This window comes from Ovis canadensis, chromosome 1, assembly GCF_042477335.2.
Source record: "Ovis canadensis isolate MfBH-ARS-UI-01 breed Bighorn chromosome 1, ARS-UI_OviCan_v2, whole genome shotgun sequence".
In the NCBI taxonomy this organism is placed as follows: domain Eukaryota; kingdom Metazoa; phylum Chordata; class Mammalia; order Artiodactyla; family Bovidae; genus Ovis; species Ovis canadensis.
The window spans coordinates 2269523-2283105 of NC_091245.1; the positions used below are offsets into that span (position 1 = coordinate 2269523).

General features: G+C 46.9%; 1 protein-coding gene across 1 annotated transcript; it reads right to left on the minus strand.

Annotated features, from left to right (window-relative positions):
• Positions 1-6702: 6702 nt before the first annotated feature.
• On the minus strand, positions 6703-7653 carry LOC138428737 (olfactory receptor 9S13-like). The gene has a single exon (XM_069569544.1). The coding sequence runs from the start codon at positions 7651-7653 to the stop codon at positions 6703-6705; it is 951 nt and encodes a 316-aa protein (XP_069425645.1).
• Between the last annotated feature and the right edge of the window lie 5930 nt (positions 7654-13583).

The window sequence follows — 13583 nt, forward strand, 5'->3', positions numbered from 1 at the left end:
TTTGGCCACCTCATGGGAAGAACTGACTCATTTGAAAATGCCCTGATGCTGGGAAAGATTGAAGGCAGGAGGAGAAGGCGGTGACAGAGGATAAGAAGGTTGGATGGCATCACTGACTCGATGGACATGAGTTTGAACAAGCTCCAGGAACTGGAGCAGGTCCCTGATGGACAGGGAAACCTGGCGTGCTGCAGTCCATGGGGTCGCAGAAAGTCAGACACGACTGAGTGACTGAGCTGAACTTCACAAGGTATTAACTCTATTTCCCTGAGCCACACAGTAGGTCGTCATTGATTATTTAATATATAGTAGTGTATATATTTTAATCCCAAACTCATTTATCTTTCTCCCTCCCTCTCTTTTGGTAACCACAAATTTGTTTCCTATGTCTGTGAGTCTATTTCCATTTTGTAAATAAGTTCCTTAGTATCCTTCTCTTAGATTCTACATATAAGTGACATCATATACTATTTGTCTTTCTTCACCTGCCTGACTCCACTCAGCATGACCATCTCTAGGTCCATCCATGTTGCTGCAATGGCCTTATTTCATTCTTTTTTATAGTTAGCCACTCAGTTGTGTCCAACTCTTTGTGACCCTATGGACTGTAGCCCGCCAGTCTCCTCTGTCCATGGAACTCTTCAGACAAGAATACTGGAGTGGGTTGCTGTTCCCTTCTCCAGGGAGTCTTCAGACCCAGGGATCGAAACTGGGTCTCCTGCATTGCAGGCAAATTCTTCACCAGCTGAGTAATACTCCACTGTGTATATGTACCACATCTTCCTTATCCATTCATCTGTCAGTGGATGCTTCCTGGCTACTGTGAATAGTGCTGCTATGAACATTCTGGTGCATGCATCTTTTCAAATTATATTTCTCTCTGGATATATGCCCAGAGGTGGGATTGCAGAGTCATAAGTTATAATGAGGAAAATTTTACTATAATTTTTATTGATCGTTAAGTTTTTCATTGTGATAGCTTTTCTTAGTGTCCCACAATGATTTATTTCATAAGCTCTCTTTTGTCTTTTTTTTTTCTCTCTCCATGAATTGTCTTTCTTTGCAGAGTAAACACCTAAAAGGAGATGGAGGTGGGTGAATGTCATATCAAGACTGTAACTGCTTCCCTCTCTGGCCAACTATTGCTGGTTTGTGTTGCTAGATCTGATTTTCAAATGAAATGAAGTTCAGATTTCATATGTGCTCTCCCATTATTTTTGTTGTTGGGAACCAACATGAAACGGAATTTAAAAAAACATCTGCAACTCACCTATACCAAACAGAAAAATACCGTGTTCATACAGGTCATCTTGCTAAGCACGTTTAGAGCTACAAAAGCACAAAATTAGAAAGTCAGCTGTCATAACACGGGAGCTGAAACTGTTTATAAAGCAAGCGGACTTTACACAACAAAAAAAGAAATTTCTGGCACAGGAGAAAGTCTTAAGGGCTTCCTGATAAGTATAGAGAAAAAGAAAAAATGTATTAAAGAGAAGTTAATAAGTATAAAGGACAGATATGTAAAATTCAATATAAAATTAACTAACTTTGATAGAGAAAAACCAACATGGAAGAGAAAATATTTTCAAAAACAGAATAGAAGAGACTCAGAGCATTGAAGAAGGAACCCCATTGGCAATGTGTGTTTTGGGAGGGAGGGTGTCGCAGAACAATGAACTCCAAGACACATCCTGACTAAGCATCGTGATGTGGACAAGGAGGGGGAGGAGGATGGGACATTTTAAATACACAAGGAGATGAGCACATGGTGTAATGAGCCCTGATTACTCGTTGCCCAGCTTTAATAGCCATCAACTCTTGGCCAGGCTTGTCCAGCCCCTACCCTACTCCAATAGCCCCTAGCGGGCGGCTGTGACCCAGCGTGCTAAGCACGGCCGAGAGGAGTTACCCCACGTCTGAGGTCAGGTGCAGCGGCTGAGAGTGCCAGGCTGCGACGGCGCAGGAACGGCCGAGAGGAGCTACCCAAGTCTGAGGTCAGGGGCAGCGGCCCAGAGGAGCTACCCCGCATCTGAGGCCAGGGGTGGCATCCAAGGTCAGTGGCGGCTGGGAGGAGACACCTCGTGAAAGAGGTCGGGGTGGTGGCTGAGAGGAGCTACCCCACGTCCGAGGCCACGGGCAGCCAGGAGAAGCCACCTCATGAATGAGGCCAGGGGTGGTGGCCCTGAGGAGCCACCCTGCGTCCAAGGCCAGGGGCAATGGCCAGGAGGAGCAACCTGAGGAGCGGTGGTAGCGCGGGCGCAGGAGGGCCTAGAGGAGCCATCCCACATTGATGGTCAGGAAGGGCAGTGGTAAGGAGATACCCCTTGTCCAAGGTAAGGAGCAGTGGCTGTGCTTTGCGGGAGCAGCCATGGAGATACCCCACGATCAAGGTAAGAGAAACCTAAGTAAGATGGTAGGTGTAGCAAAGGGCATCAGAGGGCAGACACACTGAAACCATACTCACAGAAAACTAATTAATCTAATCACACTAGGACCACAGCCTTGTCTAAACTCAATGAAACTAAGCCATGCCCGAGGGGCAACCCAAGACAGGCGGGTCATGGTGGAGAGGTTTGACTGAATGTGGTCCACTGGAGGAGGGAATGGCAAACCACTTCAGTATTCTTGCCTTGAGAACCCCATGAACAGTATGAAAAGGCAAAATGATAGGATACTGAAAGAGGAACTCCTCAGGTCAGTAGGTGCCCAATATGCTACTGGAGATCAGTGGAGAAATAACTCCAGAGAGAATGAAAGGATGGAGCCAAAGCAAAAACAATACCCAGCTGTGGATGTGACTGGTGATAGAAGCAAGGTCCGATGCTATAAAGAGCAAAACTGCATAGGAACCTGGAATGTCAGGTCCATGAATCAAGGCAAATTGGAAGTGGTCAAACAAGAGATGGCAAGGGTGAACGTCGACATTCTAGGAATCAGCGAACTAAAATGGACTGGAGTGGGTGAATTTAACTCAGATGACCATTATATCTACTACTGCGGGCAGGAATCCCTCAGAAGAAATGGAGTAGCCATCATGGTCAACAAAAGAGTCTGAAATGCAGTACTTAGATGCAGTCTCAAAAACAACAGAATGATCTCTGTTCGTCTCCAAAGCAAACCATTCAATATCACAGTAATCCAAGTCTATGCCCCAACCAGTAATGCTGAAGAAGCTGAAGTTGAATGATTTTATGAAGACCTACAAGACCTTTTAGAACTAACACCCAAAGAAGATGTCCTTTTCATTCTAGGGGACTGGAATGCAAAAGTAGGAAGTCAAGAAACACCTGGAGTAACAGGCAAATTTGGCCTTGGAATACAGAATGAAGCAGGGCAAAGACTAATAGAGTTTTGCCAAGAAAATGCACTGGTCATAGCAAACACCCTCTCCCAGAAACACAAGAGAATACTCTACACATGGACATCACCAGATGGTCAACACCGAAATCAGACTGATTATATTCTTTGCAGCCAAAGATGGAGAAGCTCTATACAGGGAGCAAAATCAAGACCAGGAGCTGACTGTGGCTCAGATCATGAACTCCTTATTGCCAAATCCAAACTTGAATTGAAGAAAGTAGGGAAAACCGCTAGACCATTCAGGTATGAACTAAATCAAATCCCTTATGATTATACAGTGGAAGTGAGAAATAGATTTAAGGGCCTAGATCTGATAGATAGAATGCCTGATGAACTATGGAATGAGGTTCGTGACACTGTACAGGAGACAGGGATCAAGACCATCACCATGGAAAAGAAATGCAAAAAAGCAAAATGGCTGTCTGGGGAGGCCTTACAAATAGCTGTGAAAAGAAGAGAGGCAAAAAGCAAAGGAGAAAAGGAAAGATATAGGCATCTGAATGCAGAGTTCCAAAGAATAGCAAGAAGAGATAAGAAAGACTTCTTCAGTGATCAATGCAAACAAATAGAGGAAAACAACAGAATGGGAAAGACTAGAGATCTCTTTAAGAAAATTAGAGATACCAAGGAAATATTTCATGCAAAGATGGGCTCAATAAAGGCAGAAATGGTATGGACCTACAGAAGCAGAAGATATTAAGAAGTGGCAAGAATACATGGAAGAACTGTACAAAAAAGATCTTCATGACCCAGATAGTCATGATGGTGTGATCACTAATCTAGAGCCAGACATCCTGGAAAGTGAAGTCAAGTGGGCCTTAGAAAGCATCACTACAAACAAAGCTTGTGGAGGTGATGGAATTCCAGTGGAGCTCTTTCAAATCCTGAAAGATGATGCTGTGAAAGTGCTGCACTCAATGTGCCAGCAAATTTGGAAAACTCAGCAGTGGCCACATGACTGAAAAAGGTCTGTTTTCATTCCAATTCCAAAGAAAGGCAATGCCAAAGAATGTTCAAACTACCACACAATTGCACTCATTTCACATGCTAGTAAAGTAATGCTCAAAATTCTCCAAGCCAGGCTTCAGCAATACGTGAACCGTGAACTTCCTGATGTTCAAGCTGGGTTTAGAAAAGGCAGAGGAACAAGACATCAAATTGCCAACATCCACTGGATCATGGAAAAAGCAAGAGAGTTCCAGAAAAAATATCTATTTCTGCTTTATTGACTATGCCAAAGCCTCTGACTGTGTGGATCACAATCAACTGTGGAAAATTCTGAAACAGATGGGAATACCAGAGCACCTGACCTGCCTCTTGAGAAATCTGTATGCAGGTCAGGAAGCAACAGTTAGAACTGTACATGGAACAACAGACTGGTTCCAAATAGGAAAAGGAGTACGTCAAGGCTGCATATTGTCACCCTGCTCATTTAACTTATATGCAGAGTACATCATGAGAAATGCTGTGCTGGTGAAGCACAAGCTGGAATCAAGATTGCCAGGAGAAATATCAATAACCTCAGATATGCAGATGACACCACCCTTATGGCAGAAAGTGAAGAGGAGCTAAAAAGCCTCTTGATGAAAGTGAAAGAGGCGAGCGAAAAAGTTGGCTTAAAGCTCAACATTCAGAAAACGAAGATCATGGCATCCAGTCCCATCACTCCATGGGAAATAGATAGGTAAACAGTGGAAACAGTGTCAGACTTTATTTCTGGGGACTCCAAAATCACTGCAGATGTTGATTGCGGCCATGAAATTAAAAGTTATGACCAACCTAGATAGCATATTCAAATCAGAGACGTTACTTTGCCGACTAAGTTCCATCTAGTCAAGGCTATGGTTTTTCCTGTGGTCATGTATGGATGTGAGAGTTGGACTGTGAAGAAAGCTGAGCACTGAAGAATTGATGCTTTTGAACTGTGGTGTTGGAGAAGACTCTTGAGAGTCCCTTGGACTGCAAAGAGATCCAACCAGTCCATTCTGAAGGAGATCAACCCTGGAATTTCTTTGGAAGGACTGATGCTAAAGCTGGAACTCCAGTACTTTGGCCACCTCATGCGAAGGGTTGACTCATTGGAAAAGACCCTGATGCTGGGAGGGATTGGGGGCGGGAGGAGAAGGGGACAACCGAGGATGAGATGGCCTGTTGGCATCACGGACTCGATAGACATGAGTCTCAGTGAACCTTGGGAGTTGGTGATGAACAGGGAGGCCTGGCGTGCTGCGATTCATGAGGTGGGAAAGAGTCGGACACAACTGAGCAACTGAACTGAACTGAACTGAAGTATTAAACAAACAGGGTTTCAATTATAAGTATTTCAGCATGCATCTCTAAAAGAAAAGGATATCCACAATGAATAAATTCTTTAATATCATCAAATATCACCTGTTGCTTGAATGTCTATCTCATAAATGTAATAAATGCTTTTAAATGGCATTTATTTTAATTGGTATCAAAAAAGATGCTCTCTGTGATTGGCTCAATGTCTCTAAGTCCCACCTAAGAGGATGGGCTTCCTCTCTATGTCCCTCCTGTCTCTTTCTCTGTCTCAGTTCATCCTCCATCCTCCTCTCTAACTTCTCCAGTCCTTCCCCCCTTTTCCTCCTCCCCACTCTCCTTCTCATCCCCCTCCTCCCCTTCTCCTCCTCTCCCTCCCCCCTTGCCCTCTTCTTCATCCTCCTCCTCCTCTTTCTTCTTCTGTGACTTCAACTAGACTAACTGTGGCACAGACTGCCTTTCAGGTTCCCATTTCTACAAATTTGCTCCCATCAGTAAACCATTCAGCCTCAAGAGATTCATGTATCAGCCATGAATGGAGAGGTCTTGTTATGTAGAGTTGAGGTAGAGAATGCAGCCTGTTTCTATGACTCCTACCTATCCTGCCTCTATGACTCTGTTATGTTGTGCTAGTCACCAGTCTTGCTCAACTCTGTGTGATCCCATGAATTGTCTGCCCTGTCCACGGAATTCTCCAGGCAAGAATACTGGAGTGGGTTGCCGTTCCCTTCTCCAGGGGATCTTCCTGAGCCAGGGGTCCTGCCCAGGTCTCCTGAATTACAGGCAGACTCTTCACCATCTGAGCCTCCAGGAAAGTCATCACTCTACTGACTATAGGGTCTTCATCATCATGAGCCGTTAATTATCTGATGGCAAAGATTTTCCCGTGGACCCTTGAAATGGGCGACCCATGATTTGTTTCCAGGAAGGGTTGGATAAAATGCTGGATGAAAGAATGAATTAGACGAATAAAGAATGAATTCCTCAAACTAAACCCAGTGCCTCCCCTCAAGTCTTCTTGTCCTCTCCTCAGGACACTGTCTCTCTGGCCACCCTCCGTCACGAGGCTGTGTGTCTCTGCCCCAGTCTCCGCAGGGCATCCTTCACATCCTTGTTTCTCAGGCTGTAGATGAGGGGGTTGAGCATCGGGATGACCAGGGTGTAGAAGACGGAGACCACCTTGCCCTGCTCCATGGACTCCACAGCTCCCGGCTGGGCATACATGACAAAAAGGGTCCCATAAAAGAGGGACACAGCTGTCATGTGGGAGCTGCAGGTGGAGAAGAGCTTGTGTCTCCCTCCTCCTGAGCGCATCCTCAGGATGGTCACTGTGATGTAGCCATAGGAGACGAGGACCACAAGGGTGGTGCCCACGATGATGAGGCCAGAGATGGCAAACATGACCAGCTCATTGGTTGTAGTGTCGGCACAGGCAAGCTTGAGCAGAGGCGGCACATCACAGTGGAAGTGATTGATGTGGTTGGAGCTGCAGAATGGGAGAGTGAATGTTAAGGGGGTCTGCACAATGGAGTTGAAGAAGCCCCCACAGTAGGTGCCCAGAACCAGGTGGGCACAGACCGAGGGGTGCATGGAGATGGGGTAGCGCAGGGGGCTGCAGATGGCCACGAAGCGGTCATAGGCCATCACGGCCAGGAGGAAACCCTCTGTGGTGACCAGCAGGGAGAAGAAGAAGAACTGGGTGGCACAGCCTGTGAAGGTGATGAGCTTGGAGGAGGACAGGAAGGTGGCCAGGGCCTTGGGGGCGATGACAGACGAGTAGCACAGGTCCAGGAAGGAGAGGTTCTTGAGGAAGAAGTACATCGGGGAGTGCAGACGGGCATCCAGCGTGATGACCACGATCATGGTGAGGTTCCCCAGGACGGCCACCACGTACAGGGCCAGGAACAGAGCAAAGAGCAGGGCCTGGGTCTGTGGGCCACCCCGAAATCCATCCAGCACAAACTCCTGCAGAGGCATCAGTGAGAGGTTTCCATTTTGGGGGGTTGACATGGTCCTGAGGTGGGGGACATGAGGCAGAGAGCAGAGAGCTGGTGGGAGGCAGGGAGAGGGAGCAGGTCAAGGCCACAAGGTCATGCTCTCTTGGGAAACAGGAGCCCTTCAGTGCCTCACTGCCCACTGGCCAAGGGACCACCAGCTGCCCAGCTCTGCTGCCAGATGAGCTCACTGACCTGGAAAGGGACATTTGCTCCAGCTCGCTAGTTTATAATTATGCACGTTCATTCACTCGTCAGAGACTCTGAGCTGCTGTCGTTGTGTGGTGGGGGCATGTCAGGGGCTTTGCAGAGTTCAGGACCTTCAGTGTGAGGAGCATTGCAGCCCCTGGGCTTCCTCTAATACATGCTTTCCATCCCCAAGGGGATGCTTCTGAGTTGTGTCCTTCTTCAACATCTAATTGTGCACTTTCTTTCCTTGTTAACTGAATTCACAAAGTTTGGAAATGTTTACTGAGTGCTTCCTGCCCACGTGGAAGGCCAAGCTGGAAGGAGAGCAGGAACTAGCAATGATCGGGTGAATTTCTGTCGTTTTGTCTTGCAGGCCCTAAGCCCCATCTCAGCATCAGTGTCTGGAAGCTGGACTACACTATCGTTCTCTCCCCAGAGCACTGTGCATCCTTGAGGATCTCAGGAGACCTCTAGTGTTGGACAAATTTGGGAAGGAAATAACCCACAGTCTGAGAAGCAGCAGGACAAGGGGCTGTGACTCATTCAGGAGATGGGCATGTCTTCTCCTGTCCTGACTTCCATGCCCCTGGGTCCTCTGCACACCCTGTGTAGTGAATGCTTGGAGCCGGGGGAGCCTCCAACACAGTCACATCTCCTCAGTGTCTCGGTCCTCCTGCTGGGTGCTGCTTCCTGTCCCTGTCACAGCCCAGACCTCCCTGGTCTGCCCTGAGCAGGGCTGACCACCACACTCTCATGGCACACGGGGACCAGCTCTGTAATGGCCAGAGGACTTATCAGGGGAGATGCAGCCTGAGGGGGGAGGAGTGGTGAAGGACGGAGGGCCCAGAGCTGCAGCGTCTCCCGCAGTGTAGATGAGGATCAATAAGAAGGTGCATTTCAGAGCAAAGCCCATGTGGTCTAGAGGCCAGATCTATAGCATCGCGAGCTGGCTTACTTTGGAAGGAGATGGGGTGCACAAGCAGAGGCTTGGTGGTCAGTGGTTACTCTAGAGAAGCGGTGGCCTCCACGTTCCTTCAGGAACTTCTCTTGAAGTTTTCTTAGAAGGTGCCCTGAGAGATTCTATACTTTCCAGCAAAGGAGTGGTTGATGACCATAGGGGTTGTCCAGCTTTCCTCTCCTGGGCTATTTGACTCCCACCCTCACAAGACAGCAGAGCAGGACAGTCTGACCTGGATGTCCAGGGAGATCCCTCTCAAATTCAGGGCTGGAGCTGGTGCTCAGGGTGGAGTTGAGGGTCTGCCCTACACACGTTGGTTGCACACACTGGTACCCAGCCAGTTCCTGTCCCCCTGTGCTCACAATTGAGGTGGCCATGACCTAGCTGTCCACCTCTGCTTGACCAGGTCCTCATGAAGATAATCCTGGCAAATGTGACCAGAGTGACCATCTTCCACCATTCTCAGGTTGACTGGCCTTGCTCCTATATCTTTGGGGTTCCTAGCTTCATGTTTGTGATTGTTTTCCAGGACAGTTCGTCTGCATCAGGGGCCTTGGGTCATCACAGCAGTGACCCTAGGATGCCTGGGGGAGCCCCAGAGGAGTGACTGGCTTTTTTTTCTAGGAAGCCAAGCTGCCAGGAGCCAGCATGAGGAATCCCGCCAGTGGCAAAGGTCATGAGGAAGAGACCCGACATGCAAAGGTGAGTCGGATCTCAAGGGAACCTCCCTGGACCTACTCGAGCATCTACCCCAAAACCAGAATCTGTCTGCCTTACTATATTATGCCTTTCACCAAGCCCTCTGACATTAACAGGGGGCTGTCCCCCCACCACCTTTTTCTGGAAAAATTAATTTAGAGCTTTTAGATAGTAAGTCTCCTGGGCATAATAAGAGTGTTTCAATCCAAAACCCCCTCTGATGGCTTTCTAGCCTGCCTGACAGGTTTATCCAGACTCTTACAGCTACGCATGTGATTGTTGACAGCCTCCCGACCGCAAGAGGCACAGGAAGCTTAAAAAATTCTAGGAATGTAGGGCCTTCTGAGGAGTCAAAATCATTAGAATAGAACTGATTAAGGGTTTCATTGTTGAGCCAATACTTGCTGCCAAGTTTTCATATCTTTTATTTGTTGATATAGTTGGTATGTAGAAAAAACAGGTAGTAGCCCTGGCATTAGCAACATTAGATCTTTGAGTTAAGTATTTTCTTTGTTATAATCCACTGCACCTTTGTTCTACAGGAATGTAAGTTTATTTAGTACTTTGAGGGTGATGTAGATGAAAGGAAAAACACTTCAAGGGAAAATGAGTTTTCTGGTTGATAGACATTTATCTAGGGAAAGAGCCATAAAAATATTAACAGGCCTCTTGGCCAGAAGATAATGTAAATCACCTGAGACCTTTTGTATACAGGAAGGTATGCAAAAGGAAAGCCTGGTCTCAATAAGGGTCAGGACTGCTGCCCCTGCATAACTCTGAATATTCCATTATTTCTTTATGTACAACTTGGGGTATATAAGCTGCCTTTGAAAATAAAGTTGTGGGTCTTGCTCCGATGCTTGGCTCCCCCATGTTGTTCTTTTCTTATTCTCCTTTTTCAGGCTGAATTCCCATCAGGAGCATAGAGGCTCGCCATGTCCACTTTTTTGCCTGGGCTTCTAAGACCCAGGCGAGAGGGAGCCCAAGGTGGGGCACCCTCCGCTATTCAAGCGGGCACCTGCGACCTATGTAGATGGTGCAAGTCCCTTATCTAGGGGCTTTATTGGCTTTCTATGTAAACCAAGGAATACAGCCTATTTTCTCCTCTATTTTCTCTACTACATTATTCTTTCTTAATCTCTCTTTATATCTCTAAATAAATAAATCTCTCCTCGCCAACTCCGTCCTTGCTTCGAATTACCCTGGATCCACTGGGGCTGGACCCCGGCACCAAGCTACCACCTTTGTTATAAAAAACAAACTCACATGTTCCTTTGGCCTGTTGAGATGATCCAGTGAGGCTATTTTAGTGGCTTTAGTAAACCTGTGTGAATTGAGCCTGAGAAATTCTTGCCTAATAAAGCAAAAAATTCAGTTGTTATCTGCAAGCCTCAATTTGTATTAGCTATGGCTGAATCCTTCCTTGTGAGCTGATCTCACATGTGGTCTGAGGGCCTATAGCATCCAGCAGAGCCTGGAGCTTGTCAGAAAAGCAGAGCCTCAGGCACTGAACGAAACCCCACATTTATAAGAGACCCACTGATTATTTCTACTCTCTTTAAAGTTCAGACCGGCTGCCCTCAATGACCCTGTGCAGTGCAGCAGGGGTGGAGGGGGGCAGTGTTGATTAGGCTCCAGGTCCCCAGGACTCACCTGTCAGTGATGCTGACCATGCCCTGCTGAGTGATGGCCACACTGCTCCTGTGATGTCAGGAGGGGCATGGCTCACCCAGGACCCTGTGCTCCCGGGGAGGATGGGACTCCTGACCCAGGTCTGTGTTGATGATAATGACGTGGTGCTCAGGACACTGCCCTGTTCAGCTCTGGCTTCCTGTGCAGGGAAGTGAGAGTGGGGAGGGGTTAGCAGAGGACTCCTGTGTTCCCAGTGAGGGTCTGTCCCATGTCCATGTTCTTTCTGTAGAAAGCTCCTGGGTCTTAGAACAAGTAAGAGATAGGAGGATTCAGTTCACTTGCTCCTTTAGATCTGATCCTCTGGGTAGTATGTCCTTCAACCTGCACTTCAGGGTCTCTTTGCTGGGGAAGATATATCTATCTGAGCTAGCTGGGAATAGAGGCCTCAAGTGGCCAATTAGCTGAGACTTGGGCTCTGAGTGCATGGGGACTCTCAACTCCCTGGGTCCCCGGAAGCTGCCCTCCAGTGGCCAATCTTGCTCTGATTCCCCTCAATTCAAGACACAGGAGGCAAGAAGCCTGAAACCCTTCAGGAAGCACTGGGGGTCAACAGGAGAGAAGAAAGAGAACTTAGAGGGACCCAGTGGCCCTCCTTGGAGAGCTGTCCTCCGGGCAGCAGGTGTGACATCTTGGTCTGTGGCCCATCCCCCTCCCCTATCCCACCCCCACTGGTTGTTTTGAGGAAAACCGATGAGTAAGAAAACTGGACCTGTGTTCCAAGCACAGCCCTTTCTATGCATCTATTATCATTAGATGCACAGAAATATTGCCCTGTCTTCAGTGTGGCCTGACACTCAATGAAGACTTAGATATTTGTGCTAAATCAGCTTAAATATATATGCTAAATCATTGTAATCCCGGTTAGAAATCCAAAGTGAAAATGAAACAGTTAGTAGTTCAGTTGCATCTGATTCTTTGCGATCCCATGGACTGTAGCCCATCAGGCTCCTTTGTCCATGGGATTGCCCAGGCAAGAATACTGGAGTGGGTTGCCATTCCCTTCTCCAGGGGATCTTCCCAACCCAGGGATCAAACTGGAGTTTCCTGCATTGCAGGCAGATTCTTCACTGTCTGAAGGTGATATGTGATTATTAGAAAAATACAGAAAATATAATTTAAATTAATATATACATCCAAATAATTGGGAGATTGGGGTTGACACATATACACTATTGATACTGTGTATAAAATAGACACTTAGTGAGAACCTACTATATAGCTCAGGGGACTGGACTCAATACGCTGTGGTGTCCTGAATGGGAAGGAAATCCAAAGGGGGAATATATGTGCATAGGTAGCTAGTTCACTTTGCTGTTCAGTAGACATTAATGAAACACTGTAAAACAACTGCACTCCAATGAAATTAATTTAAAAATGAAATACATACATCCAACTAATAGTGTATCATACATCTCCCAGTAATTGATAAAACAGGGGGGAAATTAGAGTAATACATTAGATTTAAAATATTAACTAATTGAACCTCCTCAGTACAAATAGTCAAAAACAGCGACTGCAGAATTTAAATTCCCTTGAGACACACAGAATAAGGTGAAAAGTGTCTCCAAAAAAAAAATAAATAAATAATGTCTACCCAGAAAACCAGAGTATGATCTTATTTCCAAACGAATTGGCTAGCATGAGGTCATGCTGGATTAGGCAGGCCCTAAGTCCAATGACTGGGGTCTTTATAGGAAGAGGAAATGATATGGAGACACAAAGACACAAGGGCAAAGGGCATGTAAGACTGGATGGAGGTTGGCGGGATGCAGCAAAGGGGAAGGAACGCCCCAAAATGTCAGGAGCCTCCAGGAAGAAGCAAAGAAGAATGTCTGTCAAGAGTTTTCAAGGGCAGTGGTCTCTGCTGACAACTTGATTTTGAACGTCTATCATTACGACCTACGGAGAAGGCAATGGCACCCCACTCCAGTACTCTTGCCTGGAAGGTCCCATGGATGGAGGAGCCTGGTGGGCTACAGTCCATGGAGTCGCTAAGAATTGAACATCACTGAGTGACTTCACTTTCACTTTTCACTTTCATGCATTGAAGAAGGAAATGGCAACCCACTCCAGTGTTCTTGCCTGGAGAATCCCAGGGATGGGGGAGCCTGGTGGGCTGCCGTCTATGGGGTCGCACAGAGTCGGACACGACTGAAGTGACTTAGCAGCAGCAGCAGCAGCATTATGACCTAAGAGAGAGTAAAATTCCTTTTGCTATAAGTCACCAAATTTGTGTTAATTAGCTATGGTGGCCCTGGTGACTGAAGCAGGAGGGTGGTGAGGGAGTTTGCTTTCACCTGGCAAAGTCAGCAATACACTTCACTGTTTCATCTTGTTCTCCAGCTCTGTGTCAAAATGCACTCTGCAGGTATCTTCAGCATCTTTCCCAGTTCTTCCATATTCTAGTT